Source organism: Tiliqua scincoides, chromosome 2 (genome assembly GCF_035046505.1).
Source record: "Tiliqua scincoides isolate rTilSci1 chromosome 2, rTilSci1.hap2, whole genome shotgun sequence".
Lineage (NCBI taxonomy): Eukaryota > Metazoa > Chordata > Lepidosauria > Squamata > Scincidae > Tiliqua > Tiliqua scincoides.
The window spans coordinates 249041770-249063112 of record NC_089822.1 but is presented as its reverse complement, the minus strand read 5'-3'; the positions used below and the strand labels follow the sequence as shown (position 1 = coordinate 249063112).

Sequence of the window (21343 nt, the reverse complement as noted above, 5' to 3'; positions counted from 1 at the left end):
CTCTGAATGTAAACAAGACCACAGTTCTACGTCCCCCAACTCCAACTCCATTCATACAGGTGAAAGCAGCAGCGTGTTCCCCCCACCAACTTATTTATGCATAATATATGAGAGATATTTCTAATAAAACTTAGTTTTGATCAACACTCCTGTAGTAGATCCCTGTATCATAAGCATCTGGAAGCACTACAAAGTACAATAGAATGAGAGCTCTATACAAACCATTATATTAATAAAACAAAAAATATTCCTGAGATATACATGTGTTAAATGAGAAAACATGGTACAATACCATCCTGCATTCTCCAGCAAATTCCTCACAATGGCCTGAGGGACTGAGCAGTTGTAATAACCCATGCCAATATAGGATCTCCAGATCTTGTTCTTGCTGGCAATGCTGTGTAAAGTTTCCAGAACTTCATTTTCACCTAATTGAAAAGCAAGTTAGAGCAGTAAACTTACAAAGCATTTTATAATGCTAAGCATTTTGAACCTGTTGCACCATATAAACTAAAAATATGCATCACAACAGCGACTGAGGGACTGTTAGAAAGGCCTTGTGGACTGAACCTCCTACCCATCATCACCAAAGCTGGCATCAGAGGTTGCCCTGGTTGAATCCTGGACCCATGAGGGTCTACCTACCAACCCTTGAAACATGTCCTTCTGCTTTTGGGTTTTTAGAGCTAAGGGTGGGCCATTGTGGGAAACAGGATGCTAGACTACATGGGCCTCTGGTCTGATCCAGTAGGGAGTTTCCTATGTTCTTAGCCCTTAACGCACAGAAGGTGCTCTGGGTCCCAGCCCTAATTTGTAGTGGAGGTAGAGCACTTGTGCGTTTATTTTCATTCCATGACTGGAACAATTTCTTCCCCAAGGCAACTTTTGTGAGCCATAGTTGGAATCCAAATTGCTCCTTCAGTTCACTCACAAGGTAAATTACTATTAGATATCTCCAATGTGACCCTATTATGCTCTATGGCAGTGGTTCCCAAACTTTTTAACATTACCTAAAAAACCGCTTTACCAACTACTTGAGCCTCAGTGGCTATAAACATTATTTGGCCACAGTGCTCCTCCCCCCCAGTTAGCAGATTGTTTAACCCTGATGCACATAATCTAATCTTAGTCCAGTGGTTCTCACACATTTAGCACCAGGACCCACTTTTTAGAATGAGAACCTTTCAGGACCCACCAGAAGTGATGTCATGACCAGAAGCAACACCATCAAACAGGAAAATTTTGAACAATCCTAGGCTGCAATCCTACCCACACCTACCCAGGAGTAAGTTCTATTGACTATCATTGTTAAAAGAATATACATAGTAGCTTGTTAAAAGTACAGGTCTGTAACATTTCCCAAATGTAGTCACATACCATGGTAGAATCAAGTCGAATGCATTAAAAATTAAATATTGAAATGAATGGGGACCCACCTGAATTTGGCTTGGGACCCACCTAGTGGGTCCCAACCCACAGTTCTAGACACAGAACACTGGTCTAGTCTATTTGTCAGTTGTGATCCACCAAAAGCTGGGTTGGGACCCATTGGTGGACCACGGGTCTATAGTTTGGGAACTACCGCTTTATGGTTAAAGTCACACATTTTGAGATATCACAATGCATAACTTTTGGCAAACCCACTTCTAAGCTCTTTATGGGCCTTTTGATCAGAATCAAGCCTCTACAAGTGACTTCTACATCTCTCTTATGTCTGTTAGCATTTGGCTACTCATGCACTATCGATCAAAATCCTGAAGTATGACAACCTGATGCTGACACAGCAAGATTTAAGAGGTACCACTCCAGTTCCAGTGTATCTTTCCCCCCCCCCCCTTAATCACAGGCTTCTAGACTGCTACTCTAGATTATGAATCCAGTTGGTTACTTTGAGACTCTCCGGTCCTCATTGTGTAATGAGACAGCTGTAAAGCAATGTACTCAATGGAGAGAGAAGTTGGAAATACGAGAGGACAGTAAACACCCATTAAGAAACACTTGGAAACTGGCCATCCTACTCAGCGTACTGCTTCCAGTTTTCTAGGGCAGCAGCTAAGATGAAATGCACTATACGAAACCCACAACACTGAAAATAGTTGAGTAATCCATCAGGAACTTTAGCTGGCAATTCTTTTTGCTGAATAGATGCCTGCAGCTGACCTTGTTTATTTCTGCTAGCTGTGAGTATTGCATAACATGTTCATGATCAGAGGCAATGATCTTAATGTTCCAAGAATAGAGTTCATTGATCTTTTGGCACCATTATCTCAGGACTGAAACAAAAACCAAAAAAAAAACAAAAAACCCACCCTGATATACAGTTCATTGTTAACAATTATGAATTGGCAGAAACAAGGTGCTACTTTTCCCTGAGCTAGCACTCATTTTCCCCTTATATACATTTTGCAACCCATTCTATTTCCATGCATCAAACGCAGCTTCTAACAGCTAAACATTGAAAAATAAAGGACAAAATGATGAAGAAAAGTGTTAAGAGCCATGACAATTTGTTGAAAAACAAGGCTGGGACCCAAATTTTGGAGATACGAGATTGTTCCATAAAGTTAAGAACATAAAAAGAGCCCCGCTGTATCAGGCCAATGGCCCATCTAGTTCAGCTTCCCGTATCTCAGTGGACCACCAGATGCTTCAAGGAGCACACAAGACAACACCTGCATCCCGGTGCTCTCTCTTGCATCTGGCATTCTGAGGTAGCCTACTTCTAAAATCAGGAGGTTGCACATACACATCATGGTTTGTAACCTGTGATTGACTTTTCCTCCATAAATCTGTCCAATCACCTTTTAAAGATATCTAGGCCAGATGCCATCCCCACATTATGTTGCAAGGAGTTCCACAGACATATCACACACTGGGTAAAGAAATATTTTTTTTTGTATAGTTGTTTAACAACACAGTGAATTGTTGTTCACTGTGAATTTCCACCTTTACATCCTTGTGATCCGTGTCCTGTCTGCTGCTGTATATTATGCCACTGAACACTTACGGAACACTTACGGAGCGTATATTTTTTAAATGTTGTCTGTAATGTTGCAATATGGGATAAAAAATATTTGTATCTCCTATTTCAGATGGGATCAGAGGCTAAGAGGGGGTGGTTTGCCTATGGCCACTTAATGAGTTCATGACAGAGGTGAAATTCAACCCAGAGAAGTCCTGAGTCACAGCCTCCTCTCTACATGCTACAGTAGGTCTGAAACATGGAGCAGAATCAAAGAAATTCAATTAAATGTCAGGTGCTTTTTTTTCTTCAAGATACCACCACATGTTCAGTGGTATTTTAAATTAACCTAGGCATCAAATTCAATTCTTATATAGTATCCCAATCCTGTTAGGAGCTGGGTATATATATGGAAATAGGCTTTCCTGCATATGTCCCTAGCTGGATGGAGATTCTCACATGCAAGTTGGTTTTCAGATCACTCTTACAGCCAGCTCACGTAGAACTGAAAAGAAGTGAAATCCTGACCAGCTCAGGAAGTAGAGCAAGTGGCTGGAGCAAGTCTTCTCACTCAGCACTGGATTGCTGCCATTTCAGTTTCCTTTGAAGATCTACTCACACACAGTTCCAGTTGATGCACTTTGATGAAGTCCCAAATGAGCACAGGTTTCCTTCCACCATATCATCAGTTCATGCACCAACCGTGCACAAAGCATGAACAGATGTCATGTACATATGGAAGCCCATTTGTTCACAGAAGACTTTCAAAGCTTGATCAGAGAATGTACTCCTTTCCCTATCCCTCACAATCACTCCAAGTAATTGTTCCCACTCACCTCTATAAAGGGATCTCTAGGTACAAAGTGTTCAGTAACAAGATCTAGGGGAGAGACTTTTTGACTTGTAAAACATGTTGACCCAGGAAATGCATCTACTTAACAATCCAAGAACCAAAATTAGAATAAAGCAAATCACTAGATTGCATAACCTTGTAGTACTCAAGCACAAGTCCTCTTCAACCTTTTGGGATACTGGAAAGTTCCAGTTTACCAAGTCTAGGTTTGGAAGCATCCAGTTCCCGTAATTCTAGGAGATGTTTTACTAGAGATGTGCAATGTTCTGTAACAGCCCTTGGTGAGCTCAACTGTTAGGTTGCCAAAGGAAATTGGCTGCACCCATGAAGAGAAATATTGTCAAGTGTTCCTTTCATTTTATCTCAGGATCACTGAGTAGACAGCAGTTTGTAACAGTATGTGACTAATTCGTTCTAGTGACCACTGGACCCAGTCAGAGTTCACGCATTTCAAAAGTCAGCATGGAAGAACACGGCACAGAAAGGATTATGTTCCATGCCTCATAACTTTAACTTTCATGATTAGTCACATATAAAAAGAAAAAAGAAAAAAACACTGCACTGTGGAGTTCTTCATTTTCTAAAACCTGTGTATTTTAATCCACAAGTTCTATAAGTTCCCCCAAGAATTGTGATGAAATGATTACGAAGCATGCACTAATTCAGTTTTAACCAAAAGTTTTCCCGAATTCCTTTCCTGTTTTTAAGGACCCTATCCTCAACCAGAAAGGCTTTTTAAAGTTTCACTATACAGAAGCAATGCCATTCTGTCAGCATTGCAGGCTGATATCACCAGAACAAACAGCTTGGATCAAAGGACTTCTTAGAGCCCAAACCTATGCATGCTCACTCAGAAATGAGCCCTACCAAACTCAGCAGGATAGGGCCAAATCCTATCCGACTTTCCAGTGCTAATGCAACCGCAATGCAGCTCCAAGGCAAGGGAACAAATAGCTATTTGATTTTCTCTGTAAACCGCTTTGTGAACTTTTTGTTGAAAAGCGGTATATAAATACTGTTGTTGTTCCCTTTATCTTGAGGAGGCCGCCATGACTGCTCCCCTACTACAAGGTGCAGTGCATGCCCTGTTAGCATGGCTGCATCAGTGCTGGGACGTTGGATAGGATTGGGCCCTTATTCCCTAGATCAGTGGTCTTCAACTTTTTCCATGCCATGACCCAAGAAATAAATAAATGAGACTGGGGACCCACAGTTGGTTCCACCCCCACATGGGACCCAATCAACCTATTCCCTTTCCTCACCACCACCCACTCCCTGACCCTGTTACACCCTCCCAGAACTGTTCACTGTAACCAAATATTCTTATTAGAGAGCAAAAAATGTTACCATGAAGCCAGGCACTAGTGAAACCTATTTTAGCACCATTACTGAGCATGACTGGGATACAATCTCCTGCTACACCAACCAGATGCCTCACCCTTTCTTTACCTGGTGGTGCTAGTTCAGCAGTCTTTAACCTTTTACATTCCTGTAAGTTGCTGCAACCCCCACAACTGAAGCTTCACAACCCCATTGGGGTCCAGACCGCATGGTTAAGAACACTGCCCTAGATCAGTATGAATATGACCACAACTTGACAGAATTTGCCCTGGTGCATTTTTTACAAAAGTGTTTCATAGGCACTTTCATTTAAAATCCTGGCAGTCTGGTTAACAGATCTTTGTGGTGTTCACTAATGTAGCACTGTGATGCTACATGAAGCATGTGTGGTCCTTGAAAACAGCAGGAACCGCTTTCTTATGTTGCAGATGGGGCTATAAGGCAGGGGTAGAGCAGATCCTTTGCATACAGAAGGGCCCATGTGTCTTTCCAGGTGAGAAAGGGAAGGTCCTCTCCCTGACTGAAACTTTCAAGAGCTGCTGCCAAGCCATGTAGGCAATGCTGAGCTACAGGGAACCATGGTCTTACACAGCAGAAGGTAACTTTTTATGTTCAGTATCATAAACTTTGCACTAAGGTGTTTCAAAAGCATTTTACTCAGCTGTTACTGATACAAAGAGACTGTGATAGGTAGACACACCAGAAGACAATGCCAGAGCTCACAATATAACTAATATACAACTTTTTAAGTCAGTTCCCAAGTGCATGCAAAGAAGGTGAATTTATTCTCTGAATTTATACAGTAACTATGAGCACTTAAAATCCCATCTGGATTGAGGACTACTGCGGTCTTTGACTTGCTTATGAAAATCCTACACTTAAATTCAGCTGGGAGGTTTTAAATGACCATCTTACCTTTGCACAATTCCCTCCCCCACTACATCTACTGCTCAAAACAACTAGAGCAGTGTTTTTCAACTTTGGGATCAGGACCTCAATGGGATCACAAAACCTCAGTTGTGGGGTTACAGCAACTTATGGGAACAAAAATGGCTGAAAACCACAGGACTAGAGCACCACCAGACAAAGGGGGGGGCATCTGGTGTACCCTTCAGGTATCAAGTGATTGCGTCCCAGACTGTCCTGCTCAGGTTCTTCACAATTGTGCTAAATTGTTCACTAGTGCAGACTTCATAACCACTTTTTTCTGCTGTCTAATAAGATTTGGCTGCAGTGAACAGTACTGGGAAGGTGTAATGGAGGAGGTAAGTGGGTGGCAGTCACAGGGATGGGGATGGGCAGATAGGGCCCCAGAAGGGGACGACGACAAGATTGACATTGGGCCTCTGTCTCATACTTTCTTTATTGGGGTCTTGGCACAAAAAAAAAAAAAAAGGTTGAAGAGCACTGAGCTACAGAAATGCACTATCCTGCAACAATCCATGGCTACAGTGAAACAAGTACTACTGAGTTAAATGGGCCTTACTCCTAGGCAAGCATGTATCAAATCACAACCTTGAGTTCATTTTCAAAGCAGATTCTTTTGCCCAGAGAGGAGACTATTTCACATCAAGCTTTTCATTGTGTCTGGGGCAAAAGAGACACTTACAGATATGGTCATCCATCTTCAGGGGCCGTTGCAGGCGGATGTTTGCAGGGATGGTGTTGTCAATCAATTCATCAATGCTCTGGGGATATAAAAGATGTAGAAGCAGCGCATGAATGAATGGCCAATGTAAAGGCTTGCCTGTCAAGGAGGCTGCCCCAGCCAGAGGCGCAGCTTTAAACAAAGGGGACTGGGTCACCACCTGGCTGAGGCACTGAAGGGGAAACAGCAATCCCTGAGAGTGGAAGACCCTTTGTTGTTAAAAGCCCTTCTGTAACTCCATTGAGATCCATCCCACTCACCCCCCCCCAAAGCCCTGGAGAGAAATGAGGCCATAGCGAAGTAGAGGGGATAAGGAGTGGGGTGACCAGACATTGCTGGGGTGGGGGGTGCAGATCAAGTGGGAGGGCCAGATAGGGGTCCCCAGATGAGGAAGGGTGGCAGCAGAGGACAGGGAAAGAAGAGGCACTGCTGGAGTGGGGGGTGTAGATCAAGTGGGGGGGTCCAGTTGGGGGTCCCCGGACAGGGGAGGGTGGCAGCAGGGCACAGGGAAAGAAGAGGCATTGCTGGGGTAGGGGGCACAGATCAAGTGGGGGGTCCAGATTCGGGGGAGGGTGGCAGCAGGGACGGCAGAAGCAGCGAGCCCGGCCAGAGGGGGCGCCCGCGGAGGCTCCTCACCGACAGCCCCATCGCCAGCAGCATCTCCCGCTTCTCTTTGTCCCCGGGGCCGATGTGCCGCTCGGAGAAGTCGTCGTGCCTGGGCAGGAGCCTCTCGATGTGCCGGGAGGCGCTGGAGGCGGCGGCGGCGGCAGCCTGGGCGCTCCCTCCGACGGCAAAGCTGCTGCTGCTGCTTCTCCTCCCCACGACGGCCGGTCCCTGCTGCTGCTGCCCGCGGCGGCCCCACCGGCCCGGAGGCTTCTTGCCCCGGAGGCTGCCGGCCCCGCGCCCCACCAGCCGCCCCCACCACTGCGCGTAGCTCTGCATGGTCCTCGCAGCCTCCCGCGCACGTGCCCCGAAGTGACTGGGACCGCGACTCACTCCCTGCGAGGAGGACCCCCGCCCCCTTATAGCCCCGTCAATGGGAAGCCCGGGGGAGGCGCCCGCTGGCCCCGCCCCCCGCAGCAGCCCGCCCCGTCCAGCCACCTGCTGAGAGCGCTGCTGCCCCGAGCCTGGCGGGCTCCCCCTTGCCGGGGGGCTGTTGCGCCCGCCAGCTTCCCGGGCGAGGAGAGCCTCCAGAGCCGCTTGTCAGCGCCACACTTACCTGGGAGTAAGCCCCATTGACTGTAATGGGGCTGACTTCCGAGGAGACACATGCAGAGGACCAGGCTTCAAGTCCCGCACTAACAGCCCAATCCTATCCACACTTTCCTGGGAGTAAGCCCCATTGACTTAAATGGGACTTACTTCTGAGTAGACCTGCGGAGGACCGGGCTGCAAGTCCCGCACTAAGGTTGCAGTCTTATCCACACTTGCTTGGGAGGAAGCCTTATTGACTATAATGGGACTTACTCCTGAGTAGACACGCATAGGATTGGGCTGTGTGGCTTGCGATCCTATCCTTACTTGCTTGGGAGGAAGCCCCATTGACTATAATGAGACTTACTTCTGAGTAGACCTGCGGAGGACCGGGCTGCAAGTCCCGCACTAAGGCTGCAGTCTTAGCCGCACTTGCTTGGGAGGAAGCCTCATTGACTATAATAGGACTTACTCCTGAGTAAGACATGTAGAGGATTGGGCTCTAATTTCCGAACTTAGAATCCCAGCCTCTGTTTGCCTACTCAGAAGTAAGTCCCATTACAGTCAATGGGGCTTACTCCCAGGAAAGTGTGGCTAGGATTGCAGCCTTAATCGGGCTTGGCTGGACGCCTGTTGCGTTCCCCTCGTCTTCTCTGCTTAATTTCTTGCCTTCCATCCGAGGCGTGAGATTCCCACCCCGCGTTCAGGGGGACTATCAGGTTCCCTGGTAACTTTCCGAGTACGGGTCGGTCATCATCAGCCAAATTAACATTTAACCCCCCTTTCACTCCCGCGCCCCCACCACACCCCCAGGAGCTTTCCAGCTCCCACCCCCAGCCTTCTATCATCATAAAGTTTTTATGACTTTTTAATCACAGCAGTTATAATCCTTGGCCCTGGGCTGCTTTTTCACTCCACTCCCCCCCCCCCACCCCGCCCAGGAGTAACTCCACACTTTGAACTGGGTTTAAAGATTGGACGGGGCTGGGGAGATGTCACCACTAGACGATGGGGCTCTACTTTTCAAGGGGTGAAAAATGCCCTCCAGCGCTCGATGAGACAATCTGGCTTCCATTATGTTCTCTCCTGCTTTGAGAATAGAAAATCCACCTTGTTTCCTTGATCTGTGCCTTGGAAGCAACCCCTGAGTTTTACATCCTGGAGATGGGACTGAGTTTCCTTCTAGACATTATATTTCCAAAAAGAAAGGAGGAGGGTTGCATTTTTTTTTTCTTCCTTTATCTAAATCGGTGCTTCTCAGACTGTGGGTCGGAAAATTGGTCGCAAGCCAATTTCAGGTGGGTCGCCATTCATTTCAGTACTTTTTAATATATTTTTTATATTTTAATTTTTAATATATTAGATTTGATGCTACCATGGTATGGGACTGCACTTGGGTGAAATGTCACAGATCTGTACTTTTTAAAAGGCTATTATGTATAATGATATTAAATGGGACTCACTCCTGGGTAAGTGTGGGTAGGATTGTTTAAAAATTTTCCTGCTTGATGCTGTCACTTCCAGTTATGACATCACTTCCAGTGGGTCCTGACAGATTCTGATTCTAAAAACTGGGTCCCTGTGCTAAAAGTTTGAGAACCACAGGTCTAAACAGCTCTGTGCATGTACTGAAGTGTATTAAAGCAGTGGTTCCCAAACTTTTTAGTGCACAGTCCCACTTCTTACAGTGACACTCTGTCAGGACCCACCTATCTTTATAAGCCTTAAAAAACTGTTACACTTTTGTAAACAGTCTCTTTTGTACTATGGTGGGGGGGCGCATTCTGGAGGGTTTGCTGAGCTTCTCATTTATTGGATCAGGACATGGCCTTGTATTCCCCCTCACCTGGCCTTTGATAAGAGTCAATACACATTAGCCTACTTGCAAGTAAATGTGAACATGTGGCTCAGTTTAGCCCTAAAGGCTGCTGCAGCCTACTGGAGGGGTACACTTTAAGGCTGCTGTAGGAATTATGAATGCCAAGGGGTGTGGCTAAAGTGGTGATTGGGCAGCAGTGCTCCCCCCATAGCAGTTTGTTTAACCCTTGATGCACATAGCCTAATCTGCTTTGTCAGTTTTGCAACCCACAAAAAATTGAGTCAACCCACAGTCTGGGAACCACTGTAAAGTATTCAATTGTGTACTTCAGACATCAACAGGTTCTGATTTTTCCTCCAAACTCTCAACAGCCTCCTTAACTAGCACATCTACTTAAAATCCAGTTTTCAGATCACTGTCTAAAGACCAAAGCAAAGTTGAAAGGGATAGAATTCTATTTTTGACCAGGAAAATCCTCTCTTCTCATGTCAAAATGTTCTCAGCACAGATGTCAAAATAATATGCTAAGAGGCATCGCACTGAGCTCACATCAAGCACCTACCTACTGTGCCCTAGACCTATAAATAGATATGGTATCTAGGAAATTAAAAATTGCAAAGTCTTGTGCAAGCAGCACAGCTTAGCAGTGTAATTCTGAAAACCAGGGGAAAGTGGTCAACAGACACAGCTGTTTTTATAGAACTGATATTTGCTACAGTACATATTTGGCTGATTAAAAAAAGTTGTTGCTCACATATATGCATTATTAGATTTTAGAATCCAACTTTTCCATTTGCTTCTTAAATCACAAAAAGACTGGATGCAGAAAATTGCGCGATTATTAAACATGAACATGAAACATTAGACAGGAATATAATCATTTATACTCCCTGCTTATCTGGGAGTAAGCACCACTGAAGTCAGTGGAACATATGCCGGAGTAAACATGCAGAAGATAGAGCTGTCACCTAGTTGTCCAAGGCTCAAAGGCCAAATAGCTTTTCCAAGTCTTGTTTTCACCTATTTGTGAAATAGTGTTCACTGTGACTTGGTATTACAGCTCTCAGGAGGCTATTTCTCAGCATCTCTTGTACAAGCATGCCATTCAAAATGGCAGGTTACTTTATTGACAAGAAGATCTACACAGAGGCATCAACCATTTGGTACACTCCCCAGGCCCATGTGCACCCAGAAGGGATCCTGGTAACACTCCCCTGCTGACACTTCCTCTTCCACTGTTATTCCCCCACTGCCACCTAACCCTCCGTAAGCGATCACTGGTCTGTTCCTTTTACACTTCCAAATAAGGGAAAAAATATCTTTTTGGAAAGTTGAATGGTGCTTCTCTTTGCTTTCTTGTTCCAGATCCGCTCTACCAATTATCATGTGGGCTGCCCTTTCAGCAATGACACCTCAGCATAGGTCAGCAGCTGAGAGCCACTGACGGTGGTGCTGGGACAGCCTGAGGACTGGATAAAGAACTTCTGAGGGCCACATCCAGCCCATGGACCTTCTGTTTGACAGCTCTGATATAGAGTGCCATGCACAGCAAACCACTGATTGCATGGGCACAAAGCACAAGAGACTGGAGTGTCATACGGTCACCACCTGGACTAATATTCAGTGCTCTGAAGCACTCTGTGGGAGAGTTTATTGTGGCTTGAATGGGTTGGAATACTGTTTCTGTCTCATCTTGAGTAGCATCCCCAATTTGGGCATCCCTCTCAGGTTTTCCAGAGGCACCATTATCCCTCCTAAGGGTTTCTTTGCTGCAGCATTGCAGGCCAAAGAAGGAACGCAAGAAGTCCAGCTCAAACTTCCCTTCAGCTGACCGACCTTGGACAAGGTTAATCTAACCTGTCTCACAGGAAAGCAAAATTGCACTGAGGTTGGGAGAAAATGGCAGAACATTTTGTACACAGACAAAGCATTTATATATATGTTTAAGGGGGCCTGTCGATCCACATAAATTGGCACATACCGAGGGCAGCATATGCAATAGCATGTCCCAATGAGCCAACACAGCATTGCAGCAAGTGGGTGGAATTACATCATATAAAGACATCAGCTCTTGGCTATCCCAGTCAAAACGTTAGTTTGACAGTGTGTTTGCCTTTCCATGCCCAGTGAAGAGGTGGGAGGTGGTATTTGTCCTTGGGTGGGACTTAGCAGCTAGTTTTCTTTATGCAGAAATCTCTCAATTTATTGGATTGTACCCTCCCTGACCTCAGCCTTGCCAGCTTACAATGATAGGATTTCTATGTTATCTGTTACAGAAGCTATTGCTTCTCTGGCTTCCTGGTTATCCTGTTCAGGTGCCTTTGCAATAAATCTATTACTGCTAAAATTCTACTTCTGAAAATGAGCTAGGGACATGAGAAAGTGCTGAATTCTTTCTCAGCAAATACTGCAAACTGCAAATTAACAGTGCAAGCCTATGCTTGTCTACTCAGAAGCAAATACTGAAATGGGAGAGGACCATTTTTTGTATTTTCCACAGTTCTCACAACAACCCTGTGAGGTAGGTGAGGCTGAGAGAAAGTGACTGGCCCAAGGTCACCCAGGAAGCTTCATGGCTGAGGAGGAATTTTAACCCTGGATCTACCAGTTCTAAGTCCACCTCCCAAACCACTGCACCAACCTGGATCTTCCTTCTGCCTAGTACAAAGGTGCACTGAACAGAATGCTAGGTTTAGACACTATTATACCCTGTGCAAGTGTTATCACATTAAACAGTCTTCAACATTTAGCACTAATAAGGAAAATGTTCACCAGATAAAACAACTTTGCCTATTTAATAGTGCCCACTATCAATTGGTGTTATCTACATCAAGCAACTACGCAATAAGCACAAGGACTTCCCTTGCCCAATCTTGGCTTATTGGGCAATTACAGACAGGGCTTTTGGCCAGATTGAATCATTTTCAGCTTTGTGCCAGCAAAATGTTGAGACACCCACTTTGAAAATGTGCAGAACTGCAGTTTCTATTTTATTTTTTTTACACCCAAGTGGAATAGACTAGAGTGGGGTGGCAATCCTGCACACACTTATATGGGGTTCACTCTTGAATAGACATGCATGGGATTGTGTGGTTACTCAAACATTGCTTTAACATTTGAACTGAGCACAATACAGGGGAGGGAGGAGACAGACATTTGAACTGAGCACAATACAGGGGAGGGAGGAGACAGTGTGTCCTTCATATTAAGCCGACATTTTTTTAAAAAGCAATATTTGCGTTACCAAGTTTTTTTTACATCAAAAAGTGTAAGAAAACAGACAATACCAAAACATCTGAGATCCAAGGAGTGGAAAGCTTACCAATGCTTTGCGTCTCTCAGCGGCACACCTTTGCCATCTATTAATTTCTCAGAAGGCTGAAGGTTGTGCCAGTAACCCCAAGGCAGCAACAGATGTCATCAGCTGAGTGCCTGAGCATGTAACAGCACCTGAAGAAGATTGCAGCTTTGCTCCAAAGTCCCCCCCCCCACGATCACACCTGCAATCCTATCTTACCAGAAACAAACACCTCTAGCTAGAGCCATCTGAGCATGGCACCACATGCTACTGATTTGGCAATGTGAACCATCTCCTTTTGTGTTTTATATATGGTGTGACTTTGGAATAAATCATCTGTCTAAAACTGCACTATCATCACATCCTCTAGGATAGCCCTCTAGGGCAGGGGTGTCAAATGTGGCCCCTGGAAGCAATTCATTCAGCACCCGTTATAACAGGACTCTCCCAAGTTGATATATGGAGACTCTCATATCTTGAAAATATGAACAAGATTTGCACATTTTCTCTTCTGTTATTTGTAGTTAATGAGCTTTTCTGTGAGAGCAAAGTGCTTATTTCTGGCCATCATTTATTTAATAATGTCGCTTTCTGCTCAGTGATGTCACTTCCAGCCCCCAGCAGGCACCATGAATGCAAACGTTGGTCCTCTGCATGAAACAAGTTTGACATCCCTGAAGCATTTGGTGGGGCCACTGTGAGATACAGGAAGCTTGACTAGATAGGCCTATGGCCTGATCCAGTGGGGCTGTTCTTATGTTCTTAACTACAATTCCCAGGAAGCCTTGCAGGTCTCTTGTTATCTGGTGTGCTCCCTGGGGCATTTGGTAGGCCACTGTGAGATACAGGAAGCTGGACTAGATGGGCCTTTGGCCTGATCCAGTGGGGTCTTCTTATGTTTTTATCTCTGCTCTAGGGTGTACTGCGAAAGGTCTGCAGGTGTACCAGAGTTTGGGAGCGTGGAGCACAGCATTGAAAATTGCTGAAAAACTCTTATGGGTTCTGCAGCTGTTTCTAGGGCAACTTTCTGTAGTAATGAATTATCTGTCCCTCTTCCTCTGCAAGGCAGTGCTGGTGGAGGAAGAGGGGCAGACAATTTGTTACTACAGATAGTTGCTCTAGAAACAGAGCCACAGAAACTGGACAAGGCTCCTGAAAGCCAGAAGTGACATCACAAGAGGTGAAGACCATAGAGATCAGTGTGCCAGGAAAAGAAAAACATTGAAAATCACTAGTCTAGCATTTTGGCATTTGCCCTTAAGAACATAAGAACATAAGAACAGCCCCACTGGATCAGGCCATAGGCCCATCTAGTCCAGCTTCCTGTATCTCACAGCAGCCCACCAAGTGCCCCAGGGAGCACACCAGATAACAAGAGACCTCATCCTGGTGCCCTCCCTTGCATCTGGCATTCTGAAATAGCCCATTTCTAAAATAAGGAGGTTGCACATACACATTATGGCTTGTACCCCGTAATGGATTTTTCCTCCAGAAACTTGTCCAATCCCCTTTTAAAGGCGTCCAGGCCAGACGCCATCACCACATCCTGTGGCAAGGCATTCCACAGACCAACCACACGCTGAGTAAAGAAATATTTTCTTTTGTCTGTTCTAAATCTCCCAACACTCATTTTTAGTGGATGTCCCCTGGTTCTGGTGTTATGTGAGAGTGTAAAGAGCATCTCTCTGTCCATCCCCTGCATAATTTTGTATGTCTCAATCATGTCCCCGCTCTGGCATCTCTTTTCTTTTTGATCACATCACCTGAATCACAGCTGAGTGTGTTCTGTTTCCTATAGTAGTTGTCATTTTGATTACTCCTGGTGTCACTTTTATTTTTTCCAAAGTTGGGTCCACAGGGGAGGTGGATAGGAAACTAGGAGGCAAGAACAGAATCATTGGATGTTAGAAGGAACTTTGGAGGTCATTTTGGCCAACCCCCTGCTCCGTGTAGGCAACTGCTACCGCTTCCCTGACAGGTGGCTGTTCAGTCACTGCTTGAAAACCTGCAACAAGCCCACAACAGCCCACAATTTCATGAGGCAGACTGCTCCAATGCTGGACAGCTCCTACACTTAAGAAATTCCTTGTGTCTGTAGCCTAAATCTACTTCCCTGTGGTTCCAACTCATTTATTCTAGTCCTGCCTTCAGAAACTATAGCTAGAGGTGTTTGAGAATGGTGTTATTTACTCAGAGGCAAGCCCATTGTGTTCAGTAAGACTTGGGCTGTAATCTTATCTTACTCACTGGCAACAAACACCACTAATCATAGCAAGTAAGTCCTCCCCTTCTTTGTGATAGTCCTTCACATATTTGATGACAGCTACCGTACTTTCCCTTAGTCTCTTCTTCTCCATGTTAAACATACAAAGCTCTTTCAACTATTCACCATAGGACCTGGCCCCTCACCTTCTTTTTGGTTACTATAATACCATTCCATGCTATGGATTGTATAGGAATTAATAGTATTAAAATACATTTTGGTTACTATAATACCATTCCATGCTATGGATTGTATAGGAATTTTAATAGTATTAAAATACATTAAATGCCATCAAGCAAGCTCATAATATTTCCAGATGCATTTGTTGTCATGGTTTATTTAAGTGTTCTCAGCTGCTGATGAAAATGAAAAATTGAGGAAACTGCTCTCCACTTAGCCTGCAATCCTATTCACATTTTATTGAGAGTGAGCCCCATAGATGAATGACAGGACTTACTTCTGAGCAGACAAGCATAGGATTGTGCTCTTAGGGTGCAATCCTAACCAACTTTCTAGCACCAAGGCAAGGGAACAAACATTCCCTTACCTGGAGGAGGCCTCCATGACTGCCATCCAACTCAAGATGCAGCATGTGCCCCATTGGCAGAGCTGTGTCAGTGCTGGAAAGTAGGTTAGGATTTGGGCCTTAATCTTCCATTCTCCCAGGAATGCCAACAACTCTTCAAAAAAAAACTGAAGAACATTCATTGGTGTAAACTTTCTTATCAGCAGACTTTTTTTCATGTGTTGAGTTCCAGAATTCTACAACTTTTATCACAGGGGTGTCATACTCGCTTCATAGCAAGGGCTTGCTTACATACTCGCTTGTAAGCAAGCCCTTACAGCAGCCGAAGGCCGGATAAAAAGCTTCCATGGGTCGCATCTGGCCCCCCGGGCCTTATGTCTGACACCCCTGTTTTATCATGCGGTTCCAGCAAAGGATATATTGACAACCTGGAATGGCTTTTTCTATGGTTTGCGCAATAGCTGTGCTGGGTACTGTTGACCTTGGGCACACGCTTTCTTGTAAGAACATTTTAAATTTTTTTATTTACTCGGTTTGTGCCCCACTTTTTTTCTCCCCCAAAGTGGCTCACAGAGCAATAAAACACTTAAAAACTCTGCGCCCAAAGTGGCTCACAGAGCAATAAAAATTAGAACACTTAAAAACAGTACAATTCATAAGATTTCTACCCAATGTTGCATATACGGAACAGAGATCAAATGTGTACACCTGTGGGCTGGGCAGAAATGGGTTAAACAGTAAAAGCCTTCAATCATACTGAAAACATCCCAAATAAAGCACAATCTGGCAGCGGACACCACTTAATAAAATAATAGAACGGCAAGGCTTGTAAAACCTAATCAGAAATAAAAAGTGCCATAAAATGTGCAGGACATCCAGTATTTAAAAACTCACAGCCCAATCCTATCCAACTTTCCAGCACTGGTGCAACTGCAATTCAGCCCTGGGGTAAGGGAACAAATGTTCCCATACCTTAAGGAGGCCTCTGTAACTGCACCCTCAACACAGGAAGTACTGCATATGCATACCCCATAGGCACAGCAGCACCAGCACTGGAAAATTGGATAGGACTGGGCCCTCAGAAGGCCTGTCTGAAAAGAAATATTTTTTGGCCCCACTGAAAAGCTTAAATGCCTCGTGTACATTTCAGTATCCCCATTTCAAATGCACTGATGATTTCTGGAAGGGTCAACGTTACCGATACAAGGGAACCCTTTGGGACAGCAGTTTTCAACCTTTTTCATCTCATAGCACACTGACAAGGTACTGTAATGGTCAAGGCACACCTTTGGTTTTTTGACCATTGACAAGGCACACCATGCTACTGGGGGAGGGTTCACAACCCCTATTAATAAATAACCCTCGCCCCCAACTCCTGCAGCACATCTATGTACCATTTATGGCACACCAATGTGCCATGGTCAGAGGTGGATGAAAACAGTTTTATTTTTTCCACAGATTTCAGTGTTTTCCAAAGATGGAAGTACAGAAAGCAGTGTTATGTGTTTTTATTCAAAACTTGCATTATAATTATAAATTATAATCGCTCCCAAAGTGTACTAGGGAGGTGATATAGGTGGTGTAGTGCTAACAGATAAAGCCACAGTCATTACCCATGTTACCCCCCCACCCAACTAAATAATAAAAACCAAATAAAACAGTTTTAATTTTTTGCAGATTTTGGGGTTTTTCTGTTTTGTGTGTGTGTGTGTGTTTTTTTTTTTACAAAAGTGAGAAGTGCAGAAAGTGGTGTTATGTGTTTTTATTCCATTATCACAGTTTTCACCCACCTCTAGGCATGGCACGCCAGTTGAAAATTGCTGCTTTGGAGCACATTGTAGTTCACATATACAATATAAATTCATCATGACTGAGGCTGCAATCCATGCCTGAGAAGTATGGCCCTGCTGCATCCCACATAAATTGCACATAACCTCCTTATGCCAGTTTTGTGGCACTGGAAGCCCTGCCCAAAAGATGCACAAGAACTTACAAGGAGGTAGTCAGGTCACAGGAGCAGCATTTTGGGTACCTCTAAGTCAGTAACATGCTCCAAAAAGTTACAGAGCTTGACTCCAGCCTTAAGTTTCCTTAGGCCCAGATGATTTTTCCCAGGATCCACCTTTCCTCCATCTGGCAAATGGGGAATCTTAAAGAGCACCCCTGTGGCCTGGCGACTTGTACTCCTCTTTTTCATCAGTTTCCTCCTGGCTTGTCACCAGTGCTGGATGCCTTTAAAAGGGGACTGAACAAGTTTCTGGAGGAAAAATCCATTACGGGTTACAAGCCATGATGTGTATGTGCAACCTCCTGATTTTAGAAATGGGCTATGTCAGAATGCCAGATGCAAGGGAGGGCACCAGGATGAGGTCTCTTGTTATCTGGTGTGCTCCCTGGGGCATTTGGTGGGCCGCTGTGAGATACAGGAAGCTGGACTAGATGGGCCTATGGCCTGATCCAGTGGGGCTGTTCTTATGTTCTTATGATGTGCCGGCACTGGGGAGCATGAGGTGATACTGGAGAGGGAACAGCACATGAGCAATGTCACCCAGTGTAAACAAGAGTTTACTGCTTGTTTAAAACCTTGTGGGTTTGCTGTCTCCTACTTATATTAGACCTCTCCTTTGACGTCTTTTTCTGTTTTGTTGTTGTCTGCCTGTGTAGCAACACCTGTAGGCATATTTAAAGGTAGCAGAAAACAAAAAAAAAGACTACCTAAGCAACTTACTAAAAAACTATATTCAGATTTCCCAAGGTGCAAATCAATGTTCAATCCTGCAGAACTTCCAGCTACACTTGGGATCCAAGGAAGACAACTCTGGGCTCACCTTGCTTACCTATATCCTCAAAACCCACGTGGTCCACTCAAATATCCCAAATTCTTCTGAATCATGCCTCACCCATCCACCATCAGGTTGCTCTCCTCCACAGGTGCCAGACATATCACTTGATACTAGTACCTGATTTGTGTCCTTGAGGTTGCTTTGCTTAATCTTGGCCACCTGGTGTGTATCCTGGCTGACTCCCTATCTATTCCCAGCAGTATTTCTCCTCTGTGGTGTCTTCTGCCAGTTTTATTCTCGCAAGGCTGTTCTGCAAATACTTCAAAGATGATCACATCCACATGCTATTTAGCTCTTACAGGAAAATCATTCCCATTTCAGACAGAAAGAATCCGTCCATTTCAAAGCACATTCTAAACCCCAACTTCCCAACCGTTCTCACCCTACTGGAGAGTATCACTGAGAAGGGTGATGAAAAACCCATCTCCGTGGCACCAAGGGAGCTATTGTGAAATTAAGAAACAAACAGAGGTTATAGCTAAAGAAATGGCAGGTGAGCTCTATAAACTTGTGCACCAGAGTAAATAAGCTAGACTCTGCACTCAAGCTCAACACAGGATATAGAATGCTAGATGCAGGGAGATGGCAGCAAGATAGAAGTATCTTGTGGTCTTGTGTGTGCTCCCTGAAGTATCTGGTAGGCTGCTGTAAGATACAGGAAGCTGGACTGGATGGGCATTTGGCCTGATCCAGCAAGGCTCTTCTTATGTTCTTATATTCAGGAATTGCATCCACCTGTGGCACAGGTGCCTAGGACTCAGGTCTGCAGAGACTATAGGTGTAATCCTAACCAACTTTCCAGCACCGAAGTAAGGGCAATGCAGCTCTGAGATAAGGGAACAAACATTCCCTTACTTTGAGGAGGCGTCCACCCAACTGCAGGAAGCAAGCACCACCCAACTGCAGGGTGCAGCACATGTCCTATTGGCACAGCTATTTGAGTTCTGGAACGTTGGTTAGGATTTGGGCCTATGAAAGAATTTGCAAAGCAGTATCTAACCGAATGACCTGAAGAAGTCATTCTGCCTCACAATCAGAAAATGAACCCATGTTGTATGTGGGTGAAGGTTAAATGTGCACCACTTCCACAGAACAGTCAGAACAAGGCCAGGACATTTGGAGATTATCCACAGCAACATATGTGGACCAATGAAGACTCCCATCCCTGTTGGGAACAGACACCAGCTGCCTTTCATCAATGATACACCATTGCCTACTTTCTGGAACGGAAAAGTGAGATGCTTAGCAAACTGCAAGAATACATGGAAGGAGTCAACATCTAGATCCTGGGGAATGCAAATTCTTTGCACACATAAGGGTGGAGAATATATGGGGAAGGAAGTAGAAGCCTATTTGAAGGAACAAGGCATTGAACACCAGCCAACCATGCTGTACTTTCCAGAACCGAATGGAATAACAGAGAGAACCATAGTCTAGTTGAGATTTTTCAGGTATGCTGTTGGATGCTGGTCTACACCACAAGCACTAGGGTGAATCAAAAATGACAGTGACTGACTGACAGAACAAATTGCCATCAAAAGTAATTGACAGCACCCCATTCAAACTGTGGCATCAATCCAGACCCAACATGAAGCACATCAGTGTGTTCAGATGCAAAGCTTACACCTACGTTCCAAATGAGAAATGGTTTGAGCTGAACCATTGAAGTCATATTTCTAGGTTACAGTGATCAGAGTAAGTGATACAGGAAGCTGGACTAGATGGGCCTATGGCCTGATCCAGTGGGGCTGTTCTTATGTTCTTATGATACCAGACCTTATTTCCCAAGACAGACATAAGAAGAGCCCCACTGAATCAGGCCAAATGCCCATTTAGTCCAGCTTCCTGCATCTCTCAGAGGCCCATCAAATGCCTCAGGGAGCACACGAAACAAGTGGAAGGCTGAAGTGAAAGGACCAGCACCGGATCCAGTTCTTGATCTCAACACCAGGGCAACACTTGTCAGCCAAGAGACCTGGAATGGGCACTCCTAGGGACAAGTACTGAGTCTAAGCCTTTCCAGTGAACCAACTCTTTCGACACAGAGAACCTTGCAGTCCCCAATGTTTGCACACAATCACAAGCCTCACAATCAAGCATAGGCCCAGGAGCGGACCCAGAGGGGAAATTTAAGGCCTAAGCTGGGGGTCTCCTTGGAGCATGTTGCACATTCCCACATATACAAATTAAATGTTTTTGGGTGGGTGCAAGGAGGTAGGTAGGTAATGTGATTGCAAACCAAGGCAAATTGCAATTTAAATGATATGGGCAAGAAGCCATAATCAAACTGCCAGGATTATCTAACATGCAAGGTGCTTTTCATACATGCCAGTGGAAAATGGGTATGAGCTTCTCTCATACTTTGTTAGATCATAGAGAAAAGAAACCAAATGTACACTTGACATTAAGAGGCACTGGCATACCTGTGGAGGGTCAGGGGGAGCTAATGCCCCAGGGTGCCACACCTACAGGGTGGCATTGCTGTCCACGGCCCCCCTACCACCACAAAGCTGCTGCCTCCCAGCATCTAGAACTCTTCTAAAGGCCAAGAGGCATCATGCGATGTCCTCTAGCACTCCGAAGGCCTTTTGAGGCC

At 44.9% G+C, this 21343-nt stretch overlaps 1 protein-coding gene across 1 annotated transcript in view; it reads right to left on the bottom strand.

Annotated features, from left to right (window-relative positions):
* The window catches only part of GLDC (glycine decarboxylase), a 37217-nt gene extending 29738 nt beyond the window's left edge, over positions 1 to 7479 (bottom strand). The window contains exons 1-3 of the mRNA XM_066617952.1: positions 7441 to 7479; positions 6766 to 6844; positions 293 to 428 (exon numbers count right to left, since the gene is read on the bottom strand). Coding sequence (XP_066474049.1) covers positions 293 to 428; positions 6766 to 6844; positions 7441 to 7464 — 239 coding nt within the window. The 5' untranslated portion in view covers positions 7465 to 7479. The remainder of the gene's footprint in view (positions 1 to 292; positions 429 to 6765; positions 6845 to 7440) is intronic.
* Between the last annotated feature and the right edge of the window lie 13864 nt (positions 7480 to 21343).